General features: G+C 37.4%; 1 protein-coding gene across 6 annotated transcripts in view; it reads right to left on the reverse strand.

The window, feature by feature from the left end:
- Positions 1-24,095, reverse strand: part of PATJ (PATJ crumbs cell polarity complex component) — a 361,174-nt gene that overhangs the window by 309,135 nt on the left and 27,944 nt on the right. For all 6 annotated transcript variants that reach the window (XM_043461136.1, XM_043461135.1, XM_043461132.1 and 3 more), the window contains exons 8-12: positions 16,523-16,741; positions 12,693-12,795; positions 10,235-10,326; positions 7,611-7,752; positions 2,324-2,467 (exon numbers count right to left, since the gene is read on the reverse strand). In XM_043461136.1, coding sequence (XP_043317071.1) covers positions 2,324-2,467; positions 7,611-7,752; positions 10,235-10,326; positions 12,693-12,795; positions 16,523-16,741 — 700 coding nt within the window. The remainder of the gene's footprint in view (positions 1-2,323; positions 2,468-7,610; positions 7,753-10,234; positions 10,327-12,692; positions 12,796-16,522; positions 16,742-24,095) is intronic.

Raw genomic sequence — 24,095 nt, forward strand, 5'->3', positions numbered from 1 at the left:
TTTCACAATACTGTGGAGGCTGCCCCGTATGACCAGACCCCCCTAGAGTTTGTGTTTTTTTTAAACGTTTATTTTATATTGGGGTATAGCTGATTATGGAGTAGGGAATGGCAACCCACCCCAGTATTCTTGCCTGGAAAATTTCATGGACAGAGGAGCCTGGTGGGCTACTGTCCACGGGGTCAAAAAGAGTCGGACATGACTGAGTGATGAAGTACACACTAAGCACGTAGCCAATTAACAAAGCTGTGACAGTTTCAGGTGAAGAGAGAATGGACTCAGTCATACATCCTCTTCCAAACTCCCTTCCCATCCAGGCTGCCACATAACACTGATCAGAGTTCCATGTACTATATTCAGTAGGTCCTTGTTGGTCATCCATTTTAAATATAGCAGTGTGTACATATCCACCCCAAACTCCCTAACTATCCCTTCCCCTCAACCTTCCCCCCAGCCCCATCCCCACAACCATAAGCTCATTCTCAAAGTCTGTGAGTCTGTTTCTGTTTTGTAAGTTGACTTGTATCATTTCTTTTTAGATTCCACATATAATGGATGTCATATGATATCTCTGCTTCTCTGTCTGACTTACTTCACTCAATAGGACACTCTGTAGGTCCATCCACATTGCTGCAAACAGCATTATTTAACTCTTTTTAATGGCTGAGTAATATTCTATTGTGGGCTTCTCTGGTGGCTCAGATGGGAAAGAATCCACCTGAAACACAGGAGACCAGGGTTCGATCCCTGGCTTAGGAAGATCCCATGGAGAAGGGAATGGCTACCCACTACAGTACACGTGCCTGGAGAATTCCAAGGACAGGAGCCTGGCGGGATACAGCCATGGCATCGCAGAGTCAGGCTCGACTCAGCAATAAGCACACAATATTTCATTGTATATATCATACCAGAGACAGGTTTTTAATCTGAAAAACCTGTCTGCACAGCAGGGCAAACTTCTAATTATCAAATGTCTGCTCTTCTTATCATCCTGTAAATTACTCCTCCCATTGGAAGGCCCAGGCCCCTATCCCATTCCTTAGCTCAGGATAGCACAGAAGCCTCAATTGCCCAACTTGCCCTTAAGGGCTCACATTTTTATGGGACTCCTACACATAGAAAATTTGTGTTTCTCCTGTGTTACTCTATCTTATGTTAATTTAATTATTAGGCCAACCAAAAAAAATAGAAGGGAAGAGGGAAAATGGGTCTGCCCTTACAGCAAAAGGAGTTAACTTCAAAGCAGTCGGAAGAATTTGGTCTAACTCTCTAACTGAAATTATATACACTCATGGAAAAAAAAAAAGAGTGAGGTTGATCCTTTGAGCAGATATTTCTAAAAATACTTCTCACTTTATTTATTTATTTTTTTACTGTTTTTGTTTTTGTTTTTTCCTTTTAGGCTGAGCCTCATGGCATGTGGCATCTTAGCTCACTGACCAGGGATCACACCTGTGCCACACGCACTGAAAGCACAGTCTTAACTACCGGACCATCAGGAAAACCCCTATTTCTAACTTTAGAAAGTATTTGATTTTCACTTGATAATTCACGGTACACCTATCTGGGCTCACATGAATTTAAATAGCAAAAATTAACTGCAATTTACTTGGATCAAAAAGAACAACCTAAATTGCCAAACAATATGAAGTTTTAAAATTTGACTGAAGTGTTTACTCCTTCCTTCAGGCCCTTCTTTCCTGACCAAAAACAATCAAAGCCAAAAGTCAAAGTGTCTCTGGACGCGGATGAAGTTTAAGCATTCCATTTCATTCAACTGGCAAGCCTTTCCTGAATGCCTCTGTACAGGGAACTGTGTGAGATTGTGACTGAATATGCTTGCAGAGTCGAGTCAACTAGAGTAGCAAAGGAAACATACAACAAAGCCCAAAGGTACAGGTACTTATCAATTAAAAAGAAAATTAAACAATAAATACATAGCAACCTGGAAATTTGGTGAAATATATAAAAATGTATACACTATTGTTATAGTGAAAAGGAAATATTACTATATGTATACAGATAGCTATATCAATGTTAATACACAAGCTAAAGTATGCAGTAATTAAAAATGCTGATGTAATCACTAATAAAAATGTATTCAAAATCAGCATAATTAAACAGTGATTAAACAAAAATATGCTTATTCTCAACTGCTGTGTTAAGATGCTGATATTAAGAATATCTTATTTTATATCTTCAAAACTACCTCTAAAAGTCTTCACATTATGTTAACTTATGGTTAACTTATAGAGAGAAAATGGTTAACAAATGATAAAGTCAAATTGCTTTGACTGCTTTGAATTGAATGCTTTGTGCTTACCCAGTTTTTCTAAGGTTTGCATGTTGTCATTTTTTAGATCCTCCATTCTTTCTTCAGTTTTCTCCTCTTCATCCAAATTAGTTTCCGTTTCCACTGCTCCAGTCAGAAACAGGGCTGGTGTTTTTGGTGGTTCTACCACAGTTCCTAAAATAGGAATTGTTAACTTGAATCTCTATCAGATGAAGATCATATTTAAATAAGCTTATTTCACTCCTGTTCTTCCATTTCACAACCTTATTACAAACATCTCAGGTAACTTACACATTTTATTCCTTTATTTAAAATGCCATTTGTGATAATGGCTCAATTCTTTAGAAAACACACTTGTAGTTAGTATTGAAAAGAATAAGGAATTAGGCCACCTGATGCAAAGAGCCAACTCGTTAGAAAAGACCCTGAGGCTAGGAAAGATTGAAGGCAGGAGGAGAAGGGGACAACAGGGGATGAGATGGTTGGATGGCATCACTGACTCAATGGACATGAGTTTGAGCAAACTCTAGAAGATGGTGAAGGACATGGAAGCTTGCATGCTGCAGTCCATGGGGTTGCAAAGAGTAGGACATGACGGAGCAACAGAACAACAAGTGAACACCAAGGAACTAGGCAACAAAAAGAAAAAAGCAAGGTAAAGTCTATGATGAAGCAGGATGACAATACAGCCCTGGGGAGTGGGGGAGGAGGAGAACTCTGGGGGCCATAGTTCTCACTACTATGGTGGGCATGGAGCAAGATAAGCAGAAGCCAGTTCCATTGTTTTGGGCAATCCTTGGTTCTGGCATGATGTTATCATGAGTTTAACAAATGACTGTATATAAGTAAGCTTGGGAATGAGAAGGAAAAGGGAGAAAATTCCCCTGGTTGCAAATGTTCTTCTCTTAGCTATATTGAGCAATGTAAGCTTTCAATCTCAAGCATGTCAATTACTCTCTTTAAATGGCAACCCACTCCAGTACTCTTGCCTGGAAAATCCCATGGACTGAGGATTCTGGTAGGCTACAGTCCATGGGGTCACAAAGAGTTGGACACAACTGAGCAACTTCACTTCAAACACAAGACAGGTTGTATAAGAACCATTTTGTTGTGTTATTCACATGGTCATGTCTCTTTGTGACCACATGGACTGAAGCCCGCCAAAACCATTTTAGGTTATTTTTAAATAACCACAGTTCAATCAGTCAGTTCAGTTGCTCAGTCATGTCCAACTCTTCCCTGGAGTTGGACAGGCTTTCCTGTCCATTACCAACTCTTGGAGCTTGCGCAAACTCATGTCCATCGAGTCGGTGATGCCATTCGACTATCTCATCCTCTGTCGTCCCCTTCTCCTCCTGCCCTCAATCTTTCCCAGCATCAGGGTCTTTTCCAATGAGTCAGCTCTTTGCATCAGGTGGCCAAACTACTGGAGTTTCAGCTTCAACATTGGTCCTTCCAATGAATATTCATAACTGTTTTCCTTTAGGATGGATTGGTTGGATCTCCTTGCAGTCCAAGGGACTCTCAAGTCTTCTCCAACACCACAGTTCAAAAGCATCAATTCTTTGGTGCTCAGCTTTCTTGAGTTCAACTCTCACATTCATACATGACTACTGGAAAAACCATAGCTTTAACTAGATGGACCTTTGTTGGCAAAGTAATGTCTCTGCTTTTTAATATATTGTCTAGGTTGGTCATAGCTTTTCTTTCAAGGAGCAAGCATCTTTTAATTTCATGGCTGCAGTCACCATCTGTAGTGATTTTGGAGCCCCCCAAAAGTCTCTCACTGTTTCCAGTGAGACTTGTTTCCCCATCTATTTGCCATGAAATGATGAGACCGGAAGCCATGATCTTAGTTTTCTGAATGTTGACCTTTAAGTCAACTTTTTCACTCTCCTCTTTCACTTTCATCAAGAGGCCCTTTAGTTCTTCTTCGCTTTCTGCCATAAGGGTGGTGTCATCTGCATATCTGAGGTTATTGATATTTCTCCTGGCAATCTTGATTCCGACTTGTGCTTCATCCAGCCTGGCATTTCGCATGATGTACTCTACATACAAGTTAAATAAACGGGACAATGTACAACCTTGACATACTCCCTTCCTGATTTGGAATCAGTCTGTTGTTCCACATCCAGTTCTAACTGTTGCTTCTTAACCTGCATATTGATTGACCTGCATAAATAGCCACAAGTGACTTAAAAAGTATTCCTATCAAAAATATTGAACTCGGGCTTCCCTAGTGGTCCAGTGGTTACAAATCTGCCTTGCAACGCAAGGGACGCTGGTTTGATCCCTGGTCCGGGAAGATTCCACATTCAGCAGAGCAACTAAGCCCATGTGTCACAACTATGGATACAGCACTCTAGAGCTGGCAATCTAAAACTACTTGAACCCATGTGGTACAACTACTGCAGTCCTTGCACCTAGAGCCCGTGCTCCACAACAAAAGAAGCCACCACTTTGAGAAGTCCACACACTGCAACAAACAGTAGCCCCTGCTCACTGCAACTAGAGAAAGCCCGCGTGCAACAATGGAGACCCAGCACAGCCAAAAAACTAAACAAGTAAATAAATCTTAAGAACAAAAAAAAATGAACTTGAATCTAAGGCTTAAGCTCTAGCTCCCAACTCACAAGAAACATTTGGGATAGAGTAACAAGTTAAATGACACCACAAGGAAACAATCAAATTCTGAAACTAGTACTGCAGCGACAAATGGGCAAATCCCTCCAAAAAGTCTATGCTATGGAGGCAGGGACAAGGGATTCTTCTATATTTAAAAAAAAAAAAAAAAAGTATAATACATGCAATGAGTAAAATGCATAAAAATCAATGATCTTGATTTTATGAGGTTTTCAAGAGGAGTAAGGGAAGTGGAAAAAGGAGTTACAAAAGACATTTGGGAGCAATTTGGAAAATTTAACTATGTGTTAGGTGTTTGATATTAGGTAATTACTATTAATTTTCTCTGGATAATGATATCATGGCTATTTTTAGAAGCTGTAAACTGAAGTATGTAGGACTGATGATATCTACAACTCACCCTTAAATGGTTCAGAGAAAGCTAAATAGATGAAACAAACATGGCTAAGTTAACTGCTAAAATCTAAATGATGGATTCTGTGGTTGTTTTTCATATCATTTTTCAATTTTCCTGTGTGTTCAAATATTTTTACAATAATAAGTTAAAAGTTTATATATGAAACTTAATATGACCTTAAGATCTTAATATGACATTTTAAACCACACTTTTTTGTTGTTGTTGTTGCACTGGATCTTTGTTGCTGCATGCAGGCTTCCTCTAGTTGTGATGAAAAGGGGCTACTCTTCATTGTGGTACATTGCGGTAGCTTCTCTTGATGAGGAGCACAGGTCCTAGGCACTGGGGCTTCAGTCATTTTAGCATGTGGGCTCAGTCGTTGCAGAGCGTGGCTCCAGGGCACACGGGCTTAGCTGCTCCACAGCAGGTGGAATCTTCCTGGTCCAAGGATTGAACCTGTATCTCCTGCACTGGCAGGCAGATTCCTAACCACTGCGCCACCAAGGAAGTCCCATAAGATTTTTTAGAACATTCATCTTTTAATACACACTAATTGTATAGCCCAGTGCCAGTAAAACACATGCCAGCCAAACGCTGCCGATGTAGCCTGGGGAGAAGAGTTACACAGTAGGCAGGGTACACAGTACAAAGTAATACACAATGTGTGTTACAAATCGTATGCAAACTGATATACAAATAAGTATGCCCAAGGTATGCAAATAAAAAGAGTTTAGAGGAGAAAAGGCAAGATTTCTGAATGGCAAGGGAAGGTATCACTCAAGAGCTAGAAGCCGTGCAGTCCGTTTCAGTAAAATAGACTTAACTGCTGCCTATAAAGAAGGCACACAGAGGTGTGTTAGACGGGACAGTGGATAGAGACAAAACCATTCCCCTACATTACAGTGGCCGAACACAAAACAGGTGACCACGACGTAGTATGATAAATGCTCCAGCAAAGTGCTCTTCAAAGGGTTCTAAAGGGTATGAAACACATAGGAAGGACACCCAAACCATGGAGGAAGTGCAGATTTAGGGTCAAAACCTATCCCAATGTAAATTTAAAATGTAGGCATGCCCAGTAAAGAACTGCTGATTCATAGATGACACAGTTCATTTGATACAGCAGACTAAAGCCAAGGGTTCTATCAGAGCTGCTGAAAACTATTATATTGGTATCAATATTTATGCAAACCTTTTAAGGTCAATATAGCATATGTACAATTTGTATTATTTAACCAATTCTAAATTTCACACATACAGTGCAGTTGACAGGGCATCTATCTTTCAGCAGCAAAATTTCCACTATCATATAAAACTTTAAAAATTCCAATGTAAATATCAATATAATTCAATATCAGTTGAAAGCAAAAGTTTCCAGGATATAATAATATATCTTCAGAGAATGAGAAAAAAAATGTACTCAACTTCTGACAAATTCTAATTTAACTATTTCCTACTCACTAGTTACGTAAGTAGTCATTCAACTTAAATTGTACATGTTCCTATAATTACCAAATTTGTTAATCTATCTGTAAGTTGACAATTAAAAGTTGGCATGAATAGAATTTTGTATTTGTTCCATAAATCTACTATTCTTTTTTTTTTTTTTTAGTTCTACCACTTTATTGCTACCAACCCATCTTCCTCCACCCTCATGCACACATGCTCAGTCATGTAATCCCATGGACGTCAGCCCGCCAGGCTCCTCTGTCCATGGACTTTTCCAGGCAAGAATACTAGAGTGGGTTGCCATTTCCTTCTCCAAATCTACTATTCTTATAATCAAAATAATAATGTCATTTTATAAATCAAAATGTCCTTGACAGAAATCCACGTTTTATTTTCTCTTGCTATAGTTCACAGAGTAAATCAAGAAATATTAGAATCAAATATTAGAAGTAATATGAAACCTGAAGTTTGCAAAATGTCAAAGCATTAGACAAATGAGAGTCTCTGAAACAAAGGTTGGCAAAGCTTTACTATTCAAATGCAAGTAATAAATGAAATTTGGAAGCTTTTGGGGAAAATGATTTCCATCTCCATTTAGAGACATGTCAGAGATTAATGCATATCAGGGTTCACATTCTAACATTTGTACTGGCACATCATAATAGGCAAAGGAAACTCTTCAATGCATAAATGAGCTGATTCACTTCTCCATACTGGGTTACACAAGGTGGGCAGTTTTTCCTTCCCAGACTTACAGAACATCCATAAATGAGTTATTCTTCTAAACCCAGACTACAAGGTTGGAGGAGGGACAGTGGAATTAATTACCTCTGTCTGAGGGCCCTTCACGTAAAGAAGCAGACAAGGATGTTTTCCTTCGAACTAGGGTTAGGTGTACCACTTGTCCTGCATTTCGTAACACTTCAACAACATCCTGGTTGGCAAAACCCTGAATATTCACACCATCAACCTACAGCATTAAGAGATACATTAAACAGAGGTTTCAAGTTAGCTTGTTTTGAATGCAAATTTAATAGTAAAACATGCTGACAAACTTCCTGAGAAACTAGAAAGCAAACTGAAACCTGTATTCCTAAGTCATATATTTGACCTATAGCCTGAAAGAGGCAATAGACCTTAGTCCCTGATGCTATTCAACATTCAAAGTGTCATAAAATGTGGTCAATTTTTATACACAGCTCTCAAGATGTATTAATAGAAGCAATTATCACTAAAATTGAAGAGACCATCCAATACTTCATCCTTGTACCATATAACACTGTGTGATATTTTCCAGAAGAAACTAGTTAGGTTTTTCAGTATTTTGAAAAAGCATGTGAAAGAAGGCATTTACTAATCTCAGTCAAGTCCAGTCACACATTCTTTTTGTTTTTTGTTTTGAAAGGGGTTTGTTTTGTTTTTGTTTTTATTGGGCTCTAGACAATGGGTTGTGAAATATCTCTGCAAGTTATGCCCCACTAGGGAGATGTCCATTCTGATTTTCCTGGGGGATCTGTCTGAGCTTTTGCTTTTGCTTGGAGTCACTGCTCTTGCTGTCAGTAACCTCTTCAGGTCCACTGCTGAATGGCTCCTCCTTGGAAGACAATTTCTTTTCCTTGGAACTCTCTTGTTTCCTGACTCTTCAGGGTCACTAACTGGTTCTTATTTGGTGAAAGTTTTCTTCCTCTTGGAAAGACTTCTACTGCCAGCTGTTTCTTCAAGATCACTACAAACCAGCTCCTCCTTGGAAAAAAGATTTCTTCTTCTTGGGTTTGGAGAAGGAGATAGATAGGTCTTCCATCCCATTTTTCTGAGAGCCTCCTGGGGCTCTTCGTTTTTCTTCTTTTTGGGTCTTTTTCTTGTCTCCTCACACTCCTCGGGGATAATACTGCTCTCTGAAGATGCCAGGGCAACTGTAGCCAGCCCTCTCTTTTCCTTCTTCAAGCATTTCTTCTGTCTCCCCAGCTTCCTAGTCATCTTAACAGCCACTTCCTCTACCTGACCCACTGCCTCCTTCATGACAGAATTTTTTCCCGGGATCTCTCCAGTCTCATTGAAGGACTGCTGCTCCTCACCTTGTTCCTGAAGTTTCTCCCCAAATGTACAGGTGGGCACCTCAGAGAAGCAATCAATCTGTGGGGCAAAGTTGCATTTGTTTGCCAGGAATCAGGAGATGCAATCTTTGTTCTTAGCAGCTGCTCAACCAATGAAGGTAGAGTGGAAAATGAGTCCATATTTTGTCTTCAGGGCTCTGGAAACTTCATCCCTTTGCTGGGTCCAGGGAATCACACTCTTAAGTCCAACAGAACTAGGAGGCCTCCTCACTCAATCTTCTTCATGCTAGTCAAACCACTGCTTAACTTTTTCCCTAATATTTTCTCCAAAGTTTTATCACCAGTCTCCAAATGGTCAATTCCAGCAACATTTCCCAAGCCAATACTGGAAAGCCAAGGGTCATGAAAGGGGCTTCCTTAGATGGACTTGAAGGACAAACATTCAAATTATACCAATATTTGTTTCTGATTGAATCACTAAATTAAATGTGTGTGTACCTGCTTCAAAATTATTATGAAAATAAACTATAAATAAACTAATTTCTATTAAATGGAGGAAATACCAATCTCAATTGATGAAAGGCAATGACTACATTCTCAAATAAATAGAATATCTCAATTCTGTATATACTCAAAATTACTATGCAAGAACGACCTATGGCTGATTCATGTGTATGGCAGAAACCAACATAACATTCTAAAGCAATTATCCTTCAATCAAAAATAATTTTTTTAGGGGTGGGGGTTGAAAAAAAAAGAAAAATAAAAAAATAATAATTTTTTTAAAAATCACTGTGAATAGAAAAACTACTTTCACAAAGAGATAAATAGTTCCAGTAAATGGCCTATTAATTGCATATAAAATTGATGAATTTAAAAAACACAAAGAGGTGCTTGAAAAGTGTTTTCTAGGAGAATGTTAGAGCATCTTTCAAATATATGTGTATGCATATTATATAATATACATATGTATATAGTATTTTTTTTCAACCAAAACCATTAATGACTCCTTTCTTCACAGGCAGTTAAAAAAAAATTAGAAGGTATAAATAACTACTGTATAATATAGAAAACAATATCCAATTTCATGGGATAAACCATAATGGAAAAAAATATTAAAAAAGAATGTATATACGTGTAAAACTGAGTCACTTTGCTATACAGCAGAGATTGGCACAACACTGCAAATCACCTTATACTTAAATTTTTAAAAAGTTTTTAATTAAAAAAGTTAAGGACCATGAGAGTCCAAATTGATAAGATTCCACTGTACAAACTTAATTTTTTAAAACATTATAAAACTATATCAAGCCATTTCCATTGCATATATATTATAATAATGATAACTCCCCCCTCCCTCAACTTGATTCAATCCCGTAACAAAGGGCAGTTACTTACAGCAACTATCTGGTCATTCACCTGAATCTGACCATCGTGATACGCAGCACTGCCAGGTATTATACTTTTCACATAAATCCCTGAAGCTTCTCCTAACATGCACAAAACATATGGAAAAAAGCTCTAATTAGGCCTTGATTGCAAAATTCATATCAAGAGGTTAATTAGCTAAAGGGGCTCACTGGAGGCTTGATAAATGCTGTTCTGAACACAAGCGGAGAAAGTGATGGATTATTTCAAACTGTCACCATCACAAGTGACTCGAATTTGAAATGATTTGACTGATACCTATTTTTGGAAAAATAATCAGTAATGGAACCTTGATGAAATGCACTCCAACATCAGCTGGAATTTAGGAGAGCTCAGATTAAGTCTTACCTTCTCTTAGTCTTTCTCCCTTCTCACTGGTGACCTGGCATAAGCCTTCATCATTACTTATCAGCATGAAGACAAGAGGGTCCTAGTAGCTCTTCCTGCCTATATTTAGTTGACTACTCACATTAGCTTCTATCTATCTTTCTATACATCTATCTTTAGATCTCATAATATATATATATATATATATAAATTACAACTATATAAAAAGTATACATGCCTATGGAAAGGGGTTGGAAAAGAAGTTAGAAAAAGAAAGACCGTAGCTCTGGATGATTTTATACTTTTATCTTAAGTTCAAATGAACTTAAAATATATAGAAGGAATATAAACATCAATGGATTCCTACAGCCTATGTAATAAAATGTAAATCTGATAGAATCACATTCAAGGACTTCCATAATTTGCCCCAAACTTTCTTTTTCACTTCGACGTCCAACTACCGTCCGCTCCAATAAGACAGAAGTCTAGACACATGAGACTCATGATGTTCCACCAAAGCTCCAAGTATTTTCATGATTGTATCCCTTTTCTCATTTTTTTTCTTCCTGTTTCTTCCTGTTTCATTCCCTCTATCAAAATCCTTCTCCCTTACCATGTTTAGTACAAATATCTCCTTCTTTGTGAATTCTCCATTTCCCTCTGTCAGAATGAGTTTTTCATTTGCCATATGATGAGTTTATTTGTATCTCTGCTAAAACATATATTTCATTTATCCTCAAACAACTGAGAGTTATTTACACATTTGTCTCCCTAAACAGACATTTCTTATAATCATTTTTCTACTCCCTCTGAAACTAGGCAAACCAACTGCTCAAAGTTCCAAAGAATAAAGCAAAAATTATTTTGAAAGACTGCACACTAAAAAGCATACTGAGTTATAGAATATTCTAGTTTTTGGATTCAATGCTACTTCTCCAGTCCCTGCTCAAGTCCCAAAAGCTTCTTTTGAGGGTAAAGTAAAATGTTTCTTTTCTTCATTCGGTAACATAAACATCAATTTTTCTCAATTATCTATCAGCTACTCACTTCATTTTACTCTGTAAGTATATTGCTAGGTTTACAACTTGAAAACTTAATGCAATAAAACTTCCTAAACAACAAGTTTAGGAACTTAGCCATGATTTCTCTAACTGGACAGCATATTAAGAGCTACTCAATACAGGGTTTTTGGGGCAACATTATTATATAATCCATACTTAGCCCTTTTGGAACTCATTTAAATTCTAAACCTAAAAATGGTGGCACTCAGAAAAATCTACAGGTCTAAAAGCAGCTATTTCATTAGGCTAAAATAGCACGAGGTGGTCTGACATGAATTTCATTCAGGACTCTGAATATATTAGCACTTATAATCTTTCCCACCTGCTGTAAAACGCAAAATAATAACTTAAAAAAATTAACTCTCTAACCTTGCAATTTTAAAAACACTAGAACATTTCATAACTCTAACTTTTCATCTTACAAGCAAATATTTGTGAAAAAGATTTATTTTTCCTTTTTACAGTTATTCCTTATCATAATAGGATAACTCTTACAGTGAAAGTTACCAGAGCTTTGCATGAAGGAGTTCGGGGAGTATTATTCAGAGATACTTGGGCACTTATTCTTGCATGCACTTACTCTTACAAGTATTCCCTTTATATAAAGAAAAATAATTCTAATTAAAGTGTTCATTTTATCTTCTTTTGATGATTAAACATAACAGTAATACTTTCTGACATTCACAATATGAAATACACACAGTAATCATTTTACTTTATCACATATAAAATGCCATAATATGTAACACTCACAATATTCAAAATATATATCTTAGAAACAAGAGGAGGTATAATTCAAACATTATACATTGTGTTGGATAATTAAATTCTTTTGTTAATGACTATTGAGCCAGCTATAAAACTACTGAGATAAAACTGTGATTCTCTAATCATTTTTTGTAACTAGTTGCTATTACAGATTCGTGGTTTTATTGTTCAATGTTTAAATTAAAATCTGCAGATATTTAATTTTATTGTCTAGAAACTTTAACATCCTTTACAATTATTTCCAAATATAAAACAGAGATGATTCATTTTACCTGTCTGAGATGTTCCAACATAACCAACAATTCTAATCCCAAGACTTTGTCCATCTTTTTTAATGAGTTCAACATCATAAGTTTCAAAAAGAGTAGAATTGTCCTGAAAAGAAAAATAATCTTATTATTTATAATGTTTAGTTACATAACTGTATGTATAAAGGCAATTTGTAAATGGTTTGTCAAGTATTTTCTGAGCACCTCTGGTACACAAAATTAGAAGATTGTCCCCACGACTTTTGATTCCTGATGCCATTCCTGTGTTTATGTCATGAAAACGGGAAATTATCCAGGTGAGCCTAACCTAAGCAGGAATCCTACAAAAGCAGAGAGTTTTCTCCTACTGATGGTAGAAAGGGATCTGAAAAAGATGTGAAGCATAAGGACTGAACCTGTGGTTTGAAGAAGGAGGCATCATGTGAGAAGGAATACAAGGGGCCTTAAAGAGCTGAAAGACACCCTCAGCTGATAGCCGGTAGAGACTTTGGTTCTACGGCTGTAAGAAACTGTATTCCGCCAACAATATGACAGAGTCTGGAAATGAACTGTCCCTAGAGTATCTAGCTAAGAGCCCAGCCAGGCCAATACCTTGATTTAGCTTTCGTAAGAATCTAAGCAGAACCCAGCCGAGTTCACCAAGACTTCTGACCTACAGAAATGTGGACCAACCATGAGTATTGCATCAGGCCGCTAAGTTTGTGATAATTTGTCACACAGTGATAAAAATTAATACAACCACTTAGGAAAAAACTCACCGTAAGTTTGTACCTGAAAGAATTTAATGTAAAGAAAAAGAAACAAACAGAAGACTAATTATTGTAATAATTATTATGAGCAAAAAATGTTAACCTAAAACTTATCATTATTTGTCTTCTAATTAAAAATTTTCTGTAAAAAAGCAGTTCAGTTCAGTTCAGTCACTCAGTCGTGTCCGACTCTTTGGGACTCCAAGGACTGCAGCACGCCAGGCTTCCCTGTCCATCACCAACTCCCGGAGTTTACTCAAACTCATGTCCATTGAGTCGGTGATGCCATCCAACCATTTCATCCTCTGTTGTCCCCTTCTACTCCTGCCTTCAATCTTTCCTAGCATCAGGGTCTTTTCCAATGAGTCAGTTCTTCACATCAGGTGGCCAAAGTATTGGAATTTCAGCTTCAGCCTCAGTCCTTCCAATGAATATTCAGGACTGATTTCCTTGAGGATAGACTGGTTTGATCTCTTTGCAGTCCAAGGGACTCTCAAGAGTCTTCTCCAACACCACAGTTCAAAAGCATCAATTCTTTGGCACTCAGCTTTCTTTATAGTCCAACTCTCACATTCATACATGACTACTGGAAAAGCCATTGCCTTGACTAGATGGACCTTTGATGGCAAAGTAATGTCTCTGCTTTTGAATATGCTGTCTAGGTTGGTCATAACTTTCCTTCCAAGGAGTAAGCGTCTTTTAATTTCATGGCTGCAATCACCATCTGCAGTGATTTTGGAGCCCCCAAAAATAAAGTCAGCCACTGTTTCCACTGTTTCCCCATCTATTTCCCATGAAGTGATGAGACCAGATGTCATGATCTTAGCTTTCTGAATGTTGAGCTTCAAGGCAACTTTTTCACTCTCCTCTTTCACTTTCATCAAGAGGCTCTTTAGTTCTTCACTTTCTGCCATAAGGGTGGTGTCATCTGTATATCTGAGGTTATTGATATTTCTCCCGGCAATCTTGATACCAGCTTGTGCTTCATCCAGTGTTTCAAATGATGTACTCTGCTGCTGCTGCTGCTAAGTGGCTTCAGTCATGTCTGACTCTGTGTGACCCCGTAGACTGCAGCCCACCAGGCTCCCCCATCCCTGGGATTCTCCAAGCAAGAACACTGGAGTGGGTTGCCATTTCCTTCTCCAATGCATGAAGGTGAAAAGTGCAAGTGAAGTCGCTCGGTCGTGTCTGACTCCTAGCGACCCCATGGGCTGCAGCCTACCAGGCTCCTTCATCCATGGGATTTTCCAGGCAAGAGTACTGGAGTGGACTGCCATTGCCTTCTCCAGATGTACTCTGCATATAAGTTATATAAGCAGGGTAACAAGATCCAGCCTTGACGTACTCCTTTCCTGATTTGAAACCAATCTGTTGTTCCATGTGTAGTTCTAACTGTTGCTTCCTGACCTGCACATAGATTTCTCAAGAGGCAGGTCAGGTGGTCTGGTATTTCCATCTCTTTCAGAATTTTCCACAGTTTATTGTGATCCACACAGTCAAAGGCTTTGGCATACTCAATAATGCAGAAATAGATGTTTTTCTGGAACTCTCTTGCATTTTCAATAATCCAACGGATGTTGGCAATTTGATCTCTGGTTCTTCTGCCTTTTCTAAAACCAGCTTGAACGTCAAGGTGTCTAAAAACATAACACCTTGCTTTCAATTCAAACCTTTAACAATAAAAAGTAAATAACTGATTGCATCAAATTCTCACTGACCACACAGCTACACTGGTCCCTCATTACAAAGTAGAAGTCTTCAGAGATCCAAAATAATGGAGGGAAAAGAAAATGGTTCTAACAAGTTTGGAGAAGAAATCAAAAGAATATCTGTCACAGATATTAGAATCATATATCTAATTCTATTACCTCTGACAGATTCTAATATCTCTGACAGAAAACTTCTTCTCATGTGGTTTCCATTAGGGATAGTCTTTCCAGAAGACATCAAATGGTTCCTCAAATGAATATGAGAGGTGGCCTCCCACCCTCTTCTGCCATAATCACTTCTCTTTTCTTTCCTCTTCTTCCTGGCTCCTCCTTTTAAAAATTCTTTCTTTCCTTTTACCTCATTATCTCCTGATTCTGAGCCTGTGATATGGTTGGAAAGAACTTGGAATTGAAGAATGAGGGGGCCAGATTAAGGTGGTCAAAAGCTACAAACTCTCAGTTTTAAGGTAAATAATACTAGGGGTATAAGGTACAACATGATAAGTATAATTAGTATCATATATTATATATAAAAGTTGAGAGTAAATCCTGAATTCTCATCACAAGAGAAAAACTTTTTTCTACTTTTTAAATTGTGTATCTATACAGATAGAGATAATGGATGTTCACTAAACTTACTGTGTGATGATTACTTCATGATGTATGTAAATTAAATCACCATGTTGTACACCTTAAACTTATAAAGTGCTATATGTCAATTATATCTCAGTAAGACTAGAAGGAAAAAACGAAGAAAAAACTTAGAAGGGACCAGAAAGATTTAAATTCAAATCCCAGTTTGCAACTTGCTACCTGTATGACTTTTAATAAGTTATTTGGACTCCTATCTCCTCATCTATTGAATGGATAAGACCTATCTTGCAGAATTCTTCCAAAGAATTCAGATGACTTGGATAAATCTAGGTGCTTGATAATGAATAATAATAATGATTATTATATAACTATAACAATTGTTAGTAATCAGAATGTTATTATTATTAGAGTCTATTGCCCTTGGCCAGTTTGGTCTTATCAATGATAATACTCATACATTGACCAGTATGTAAAGTTTCCCCTCCACTACCTGGATATTTCTTCACCAATCTAATGAAATAGGAATGGCAGGTATTATTAGTCTCCAATTTACAGATGAGTAGTAGAGGCTCAGGGAAGTAGAAACCTTAACCCTGAGAAATGACAAAAAAGAAAATCAGACTTGTCTAGTGTCTCCAAGTTGGGCTCTCCTCTGCTTCACTGTTGAGCACTTGAGACTTGACCCACATGCGCACGGCACTTGGAACTGAAAGCATTTCTAATCCGGCAATGTATCACAGCCAGACTGAATTTATGACGAAAGAATAATTTGTATACTCACAGAACTAGGGCTCCTGCTGGCCACAGCAGGCAAAGCAACAGGCAAGGCTGCAGGAGCAGGAGGGGTTATGGAAATATCACCAACTGGGTCTCTTGCAACAAGCATCCTGACAGAATTCCCACAGTTCCTCAGCACTTGTGCAACTTGCTCACTGGTCATTCCCTGCACATTTGTGCCACCAATCTTCAAGATGTGATCCCCTGTTTTGAGTCTTCCATCCTTTAATCCAAGAAAAAAGAAAAACAAAATTGTTCTGAGAAATCATTGATCTAATTTCACTCATTAATAACAATTCATCAGAAGGAGAAAGAAAGGAGGCCTTAAAACTAAATTCAATTCCCCATCCTTCCTTTTCCCCAGTTTTGCAGAAACCTGTATGAAAGAAGGTGTTAGATCAAAATAATGAGTAGAAAACTATATGCTTTACTGTGAATTCTGCAGAAGGCACTAGAAGCTACTGCAAGCAAACAGAAGTTGTAAAACAGAAAGGCAATTCAATTCAGAAACATTTGGAAAGACTTAGAGAAAAGTAATAGATGCAAGGAGGAAATTATTATGGAAAAAGAAAAAACTAATTGCTGGATTTCTACTTTAAGCATTGATAATTTGATATTCTATTTTTACCAATGCAACAAACATGAAATAAAACAACCAACTACTTGACAGTCAGTATTCATGAAAAATAAGGGTAAGATGCTTCTGTGAATAAATGATTCTTGAACAGAATTATGACCTGAACACAGAATAAAGAATATGGCGATAAGTATTTGCATACTTGACTTGGACAAAGGACATTTCATGCTAAGTACATATTTAGTCATTTCCTAAGCATTATTTTTTTCCCTATTTTACCTCAACTCAATTTAAAATGATGCAGATAATTTGCACCTGTCACTGAAAGTCAAACATTTTCTTCTTTCAGAAAAACAGGTGTTATACAGAATTCACAAGTGCAAAAACAATCATAATCAGATTGATAGGAAAGACACCAAAATGACAGCTAGCTTTTAAAGTCCGGCGGCCCCAAATACTGCATATTTTCTGATTAACTGCATATTACTGATACTTTCTGATTAACATTCTCCTTTCATAGCCTGCCTATTGTAGAAGGAAACTAAAAGGTATAGAGTCCTTTTTGTTCTTTAACAGAAATCATAAATCAGTGATAGCCAATAAATAGCTATGCCAAAATTCAAAGTCATAGCATGCTAACCACACATTCAAATATAAAAGTTTATTAACTCACAGATTCTTTCAAAAGAGAGAGAAATTATGCATAAGGGCAAAGATAGTATGAAAGGCAAAAAGTTAAAATAGCTGAGGAAGGGGTAATACACTATTATAGAGAAAACACAGTATCATTTATACAGTTTTTTTTTAAAGAAAAAAATACTTTAATTCAAGTTAGCATGTCCATGCTAAATTAGCATAATCCATAGCATTTATGGGTTTAAAAAATATTTATTACTCTGCACTTTAAGTTCTCTGCTAGGCTGTTATACATGATAATTTCAATTCAAAAACTATTTGAAAATCTAAAGGATTTTAGGTCTGAGCTACAAAAGAAATAAATGTTTCTCTGAAAATTAAAAAATAACACTAAATACCTACCCAATTCAGAAAGTGAAATTACTACCACTTTTGATTCCAAGCTATTTCTATCATTGATCTTTAATTAAAAGGCAACATGTCACTGACGGAAAATAATGCTGCTGCTGCTGCTAAGTTGCTTCAGTTGTGTCCGACTCTTCGCGACCCCATGGACTGCAGCTCACCAGGCTCCTCCGTCCAGGGGATTTTCCAGGCAAGAGTACTGGAGTGGGGTGCCATAGCCTTCTCCAAGAAAATAATGACTTTATAAAATAAATGGTCTTTCCCTTAAGGAATTAAAGGAAGGCACTAAGTATTGGGTGGCCAAAAAGTTCATACTGTTTTAAGTAAAAATAAAAGACATTTTAATTTTCACCAAGAATTTTACTGAACATATTCACTAATCAAATGAAAATTTTGGCCAAACCAAAATAAGTACGTCCACCCTATGCTAATCAAATTTCCAGAGCCCTCACCATAATTTTGAAGGATAAGGGAAATATCAATTTATAGACATAAAGTAAAATTACTGAGATAACCAACTGTTCAGGGGCCTCAAGCTGGGGCTTGATTATTCTTTACCATCTGAGCCACCAGGGAATGCTTTATTATTCTAGAAAGAAAATTCCTCACTTTCCTCAATAGTTCACGCCCACTCTCTAATCCTTGGCTGGTCCCATTCCTTCTTAGCATTAAAAGTTGTGTGTGCTTAGTCACTCAGTCATGTTCGACTCTTTGCAACCCCACAGACTGTAGCCCACCAGGCTCCTCTGTCCAAGGGGATTCTCCAGGAGGGAATACTGGAGTGGGTTACCATGCCCTCCCCCAGGGGATCTTCCCCAACCCAGGGATTGAACCCAGGTCTCCCGCATTGCAGGTGGATTCTTTACCATCTGAGCCACCAGGGAAGTCCTTGAATACTGGAGTGGGCAGCCTAGCCCTTCTCCAGGGGATCTTCCTGACAGGAATCAAACTGGGGTCTCCTGCACTGCAAGCAAACTCTTTACCAGCTGAGATACCAGGGAAGCCCAATATTAAAGGTTAATGGATAGCTATTATAACATGACTCATAACTGCCTGATACCAAAAAGTCAATAATTCATGACAACTTTTAAATAGGTTGTGCTCTACAAGTCACCTTTGGGAGAAAACAGGGTAACTCAATGTATTTAATGTCCTTAGAATTCCTCCACAGCACATGAAAGACATTTCTGCAAAACAAAGAAGTTTCACAGTGCCTATACCAATTAAAAAAAACAAAAAACACTTCTAACTGCTAAAAATTTCTGAAATAGCTTAACAGAATTCTCAAAAGATGTATGTTTCAGGTACTGTGAATTTTGGAGAGTACCTTGGGACAATATCAAATAATTTCCCTATCCATGGAATTGACCCTACTGACATCCACTGATTGCTCGTTGTAACTTGTTGTTCTTGTTCAGTCAATAAGCCCTGTCTGACTCTTTTTGAGATTTCACCATGAACTGCAGCCTGTCAGGCTCCTCTGTCCATGGGATTTCCCAGGCAAGAATACTGGGGTGGATTGTCATTTCCTTCTCCAGGGAATCTTCTGGACCCAAAGATCAGACTCACCTCTCCTGCACTGGCAGGTTCTTTATCAATGAGCCACCAAGGAAGCCCCCTCATTGTAACTATGTACCAATTAATATTTCTAAAAAATTCATATAAATCAATATTTTTTCATTTCATTTACAACATTAGAGGCAGTAAACAGTAAAATGACAAGTAAAGGCATTGGAGTCAGACACATCCAAGTTTATCCTGGAACTACTTTGGTCAAGGTGTAGGGCCACAGGTCAGTTACTGATCCTATGTAAATCTCAGATCTTTCTTTAAGCAAGATGGGGATAAATTCTTCTCTCATTAAGTTGTAAGCACTAAACTCAATACTACATGTCAAAAGTTTTAGCCTAGTGTCTTGCTTACAGCCTTCTCAGATGCATCCATTTCTCATACTTCTATAGACTCAGGTTTTCTTTGCCATATCCCCCAACTCTACCCCATATTGACTGACGTATACACAAAAGGAAATACAGGGGCCATTTTATGAACTTTTTAAAATAAAAAACACTTACTTGCTTTTCTAACTTTCTGTTATACAAGTTTATAGTCTTTAAAGAAAGTATTTAGTATTAATCAATCCCTTTAGCAGAATGTAAGTATCACTTTACGATCAATCTCAATCACATCTAATGAAGGACTTAAGAAATTCATATTCCCTTACCATGAAGCTTGCCATAGTCAACAGTGAGTATTAATAGTCAAAAGTATAGTACATTTTAATGAAAAACAATATTTCCTTTAATAATTTTAAAGCCAGAATCAGGCTACATAAGCAACAACTCTAAAAATTTAGCAGCAAAACACAGAATTAGTTGAAGAGATTTATCTGCCATTTCGCTGGGATAAGGAGGAGAGGAAAGAGAATGCTGCTCTGTCTCCTATATTTAGGTCTCACCATGGGCTTCCCTGGTAGTTCAGCTGGTAAGAATCTGCCCGCAATGCAGAAGATCCTGATTTGATTCCTGGGTCAGGAAGATCCCCTGGAGAAGGGATAGGCTGCCCACTCCAATATTCTTGGACTTCCCTAGTGACTCAGACAGTAAAGAATCTGCCTGCAATTTGGGAGATCTGGGTTCAATCCCTGGGTTGGGAAGATCCCCTGGAGGAGGGCATGGCAACCCACTCCAGTATTCTTGCCTAGAGAATCCCCATGTCCAGAGGAGCCTGGTGGGCTATAGTCCATGGAGTCCCATAGAGTTGGACATGACTGAGGGACTAAAACAGCACAGCACATATTCCTTATATAAGAGAGCCAACAGCAATATTACTGCTAGAGCTAGCAATTCCGATAGGCTTGACCAACCCTGGACAGGTGTACACAAGAAAATGAAAACATTGGGATCAACTCTGAATAAGTAGATTTAAACAGTAAATCTGCCACATGTGGGCTCAATTCTGACTCTGCCATTTCAAAGTTGTGTAGCTTTGGGCAATTTCTTAGGTTTCCATATCTATAATTTGGTAATAAAATGTATGACTGTTTTAAGAATTATACAAGAATACTGTATATTAGGCAGATAACAAAGTCTAGCATAAAAACTCACTTCTACATTATGACTCTGATGGGCACATGACCACCCCATTCTGAAGACCTGAAACAGTGACAATCCCTTCCAGGAAAGGGTGAAAATCAGACCTGGGCTTTTACTAACAGTGCCACCAACGGAAAATCTGCACATCACATTCTTTTTGTGAAAATTCATAATGTACATCAGTATTTAATAGCTCGGATAATTCTTACAGTAAAGAAATCTATTTGATTTTGTTTAACTTGGTACTTTCTAAATTTCTTTGAACCTTTGTTCTTTAATAATAACCACTTTGCATCTTGAAAAATGCTATTCTAGCAAATAAGTCTATTAAAATTGCTAAAGGAGGGGGACAACAGGGGATCAGATGGTTGGAATGGCATCACCAACTCAATGGACATAAGTTTTAGCAAGCTCCAGGAGCTGGTGATGGACAGGGAAGCCTGGCGCGCTGCAGTCCATGGGGTCTCAAAGAGTCAGACACGACTGAGCGACTGAACTACACTGAACTGAAAGGAGGGGAGTTGAATGGGAAAAGATGCCAAAATATTCCACAATATTTCATCTCTTTCTAAGTTGCTAAATTAAAAAAAAAAAAACAAAAACCTTAAAGATTATTATTTGTTTCGGGCCACAGATGTATTTTGAACACCCATAAAATGACCATTCTCAACCTTCCTGATCTCCTTTACACTCAAAAATAATTGAGGATGAAGGAATAGGGACTGCAAAAGGTCATAGATCTTTGTAGGTGATGAATATGTTCATTATCTTGACTGTAGTGATAGATGGTACAGATAGACACACACTTCATGTGTCATCTTGGTTAAACTATGGTGCCCAATTATATAAAATTCTACTTTCTAAAACAAACAAACAAACAAAAAGTTGTGAGAAGAACAATATTCTTAAATTGTTACAAATCTCTTTAGTATCTGGCTTAAAAGACGACAGCCAAATTTTCATATTTCCTTCAGTCTTCAGTGTGTTGCAATGTGCTCTGGTTGAAGTATACAGAGAAAATTTGGCCTTCATCAGATATATATTTGGAAAATGGGAGAGTATTTCCATAGCCCTTTTAGGCTAATTCTTTGATAACACACCAAAACTTGACAAGTGATGATTTCTTAAACATTAGTTGCAATGTGGAATCTGAAACAACATCAAGTTTTCAGATAATGTTTAATTAAAATCTATTCATCAATCTTGAATTTTGAATGGATTTTTTTTTTTACCTATATATTATTTTGCCATTCTATACATTGATCTTTGGAAAATACTGACTCATCGCTATGCAGATTTTCTAAATACTGACATATGATCAATACATTATTTAATGTAAAAAAATCATATTTATTAATAGCACTAAGAATCTAATCAGAGAAATATTTTCCAAAATTCTAATTTCTGCTTAAAAACTCAAATTATCATCAGTAACAAATCCTGTTAGCTATTTTCCTTTAAGTAATAGGCTTACTTCATTCATGGAAATGTCTACCAGACAGCCAAGCCTGAATAATAATTTTTCTATCAGTTATTCTTTCAAAAATAAAAATAATATTCTAGATTGGCAGCTGCTGGGGAGGCAGGGTGCAAGGTGGGCAAAATGGATGAAGAAGATCAAAAGAAACAAAATTTCAGCTATAAAATAAGTAAACCATAGGGATGTAAACCACAGCATGGTGACTATAGGTGAAAACACTGTATTGTATACCTGAAAGCTGCTAAGAGAGTAACTATTAAAAGCTCTTTTCATAAGAAAAAAAATTGTAACTATGTGGTAATGGATGTTAACTAGACTCAGTTTGGTGATCATTCCATAATATACAGAAGTATCACATCATTATTCTGTACACCTAAAACTAAAATAATATATCTCAAAAAAACTAAATCTCAAAAAAATTTTGTGAATAAAGGCAAAGAATTAAAAAATCAAATAAATTTTAAAAATTAAAATGCTGTTCCATATTAAAAAGTGGCCAGTTTGTCTCACAAATGTTTTTCCTCAAGACAACCACCATACTTCAATATATGGCAGAAGTGCTATATGGTATACTCCATTCTGTAACACAATATTACAAAGACATGCACCTAAAGGTCAGACTTTACTTAAATTAGTTTTCATTGCACTTTTTAAAGTGAAACTGCCATTTTTGTTGTTGTTGCAAGCACATGGTAAAGAAGAAAGCAACGACTCCTAGTACAGGTGGGTGCCATTGCTCTGATGCGTACAAAGGCAACAGCAGGCCTGGTCTACCACTGCTTGTTCATCATCAGTGCAAATGTCAACACAGTGAAAAGGCTAATACATCTTAGTATTATTATGTAAGTCATTTTGATCTTATAAACCCCCTGCAAGAAACTCAGGGACCCTCAGGGCCCACAGACAAAACTCTGAAAGGCATTATGCTAAATAAGTAAACTTAGGTGCTGAAAGAATAACAGGAATATTAGTAGCTCCACAGTTTGTATAAGGAGAAACAATCTTGACTAGAAATAGGGAGCTGAGAAGTTTGCCTCAAAGCTATATGTGCACAGGAAGTTCATTTTTATTGATACTTTATATGTTTTTTACTAATACTCTGTATGTTCACATTAACTGATACTTTTATGTTTATATATTTTTATTAATACTTTATATGAAGGGATAAATTTATATGTAACTAGCAACCCACTCCAGTATTCTTGCCTGGAGAATCCCAGGGACGGGGGAGCCTGGTGGGCTGCCGTCTATGGGGTCGCACAGAGTCGGACACAACTGAAGTGACTTAGCAGCAGCAGCAGCAGACGTAAATCCTATGGACAGAGGAGCCTGGCAGGCTCCAGTTCACAGGGTCGCAAAAGAGTTGGACGCAACTTAGCGACCGAAC

This window comes from Cervus canadensis, chromosome 2 (assembly GCF_019320065.1).
Source record: "Cervus canadensis isolate Bull #8, Minnesota chromosome 2, ASM1932006v1, whole genome shotgun sequence".
Taxonomy (NCBI): domain Eukaryota; kingdom Metazoa; phylum Chordata; class Mammalia; order Artiodactyla; family Cervidae; genus Cervus; species Cervus canadensis.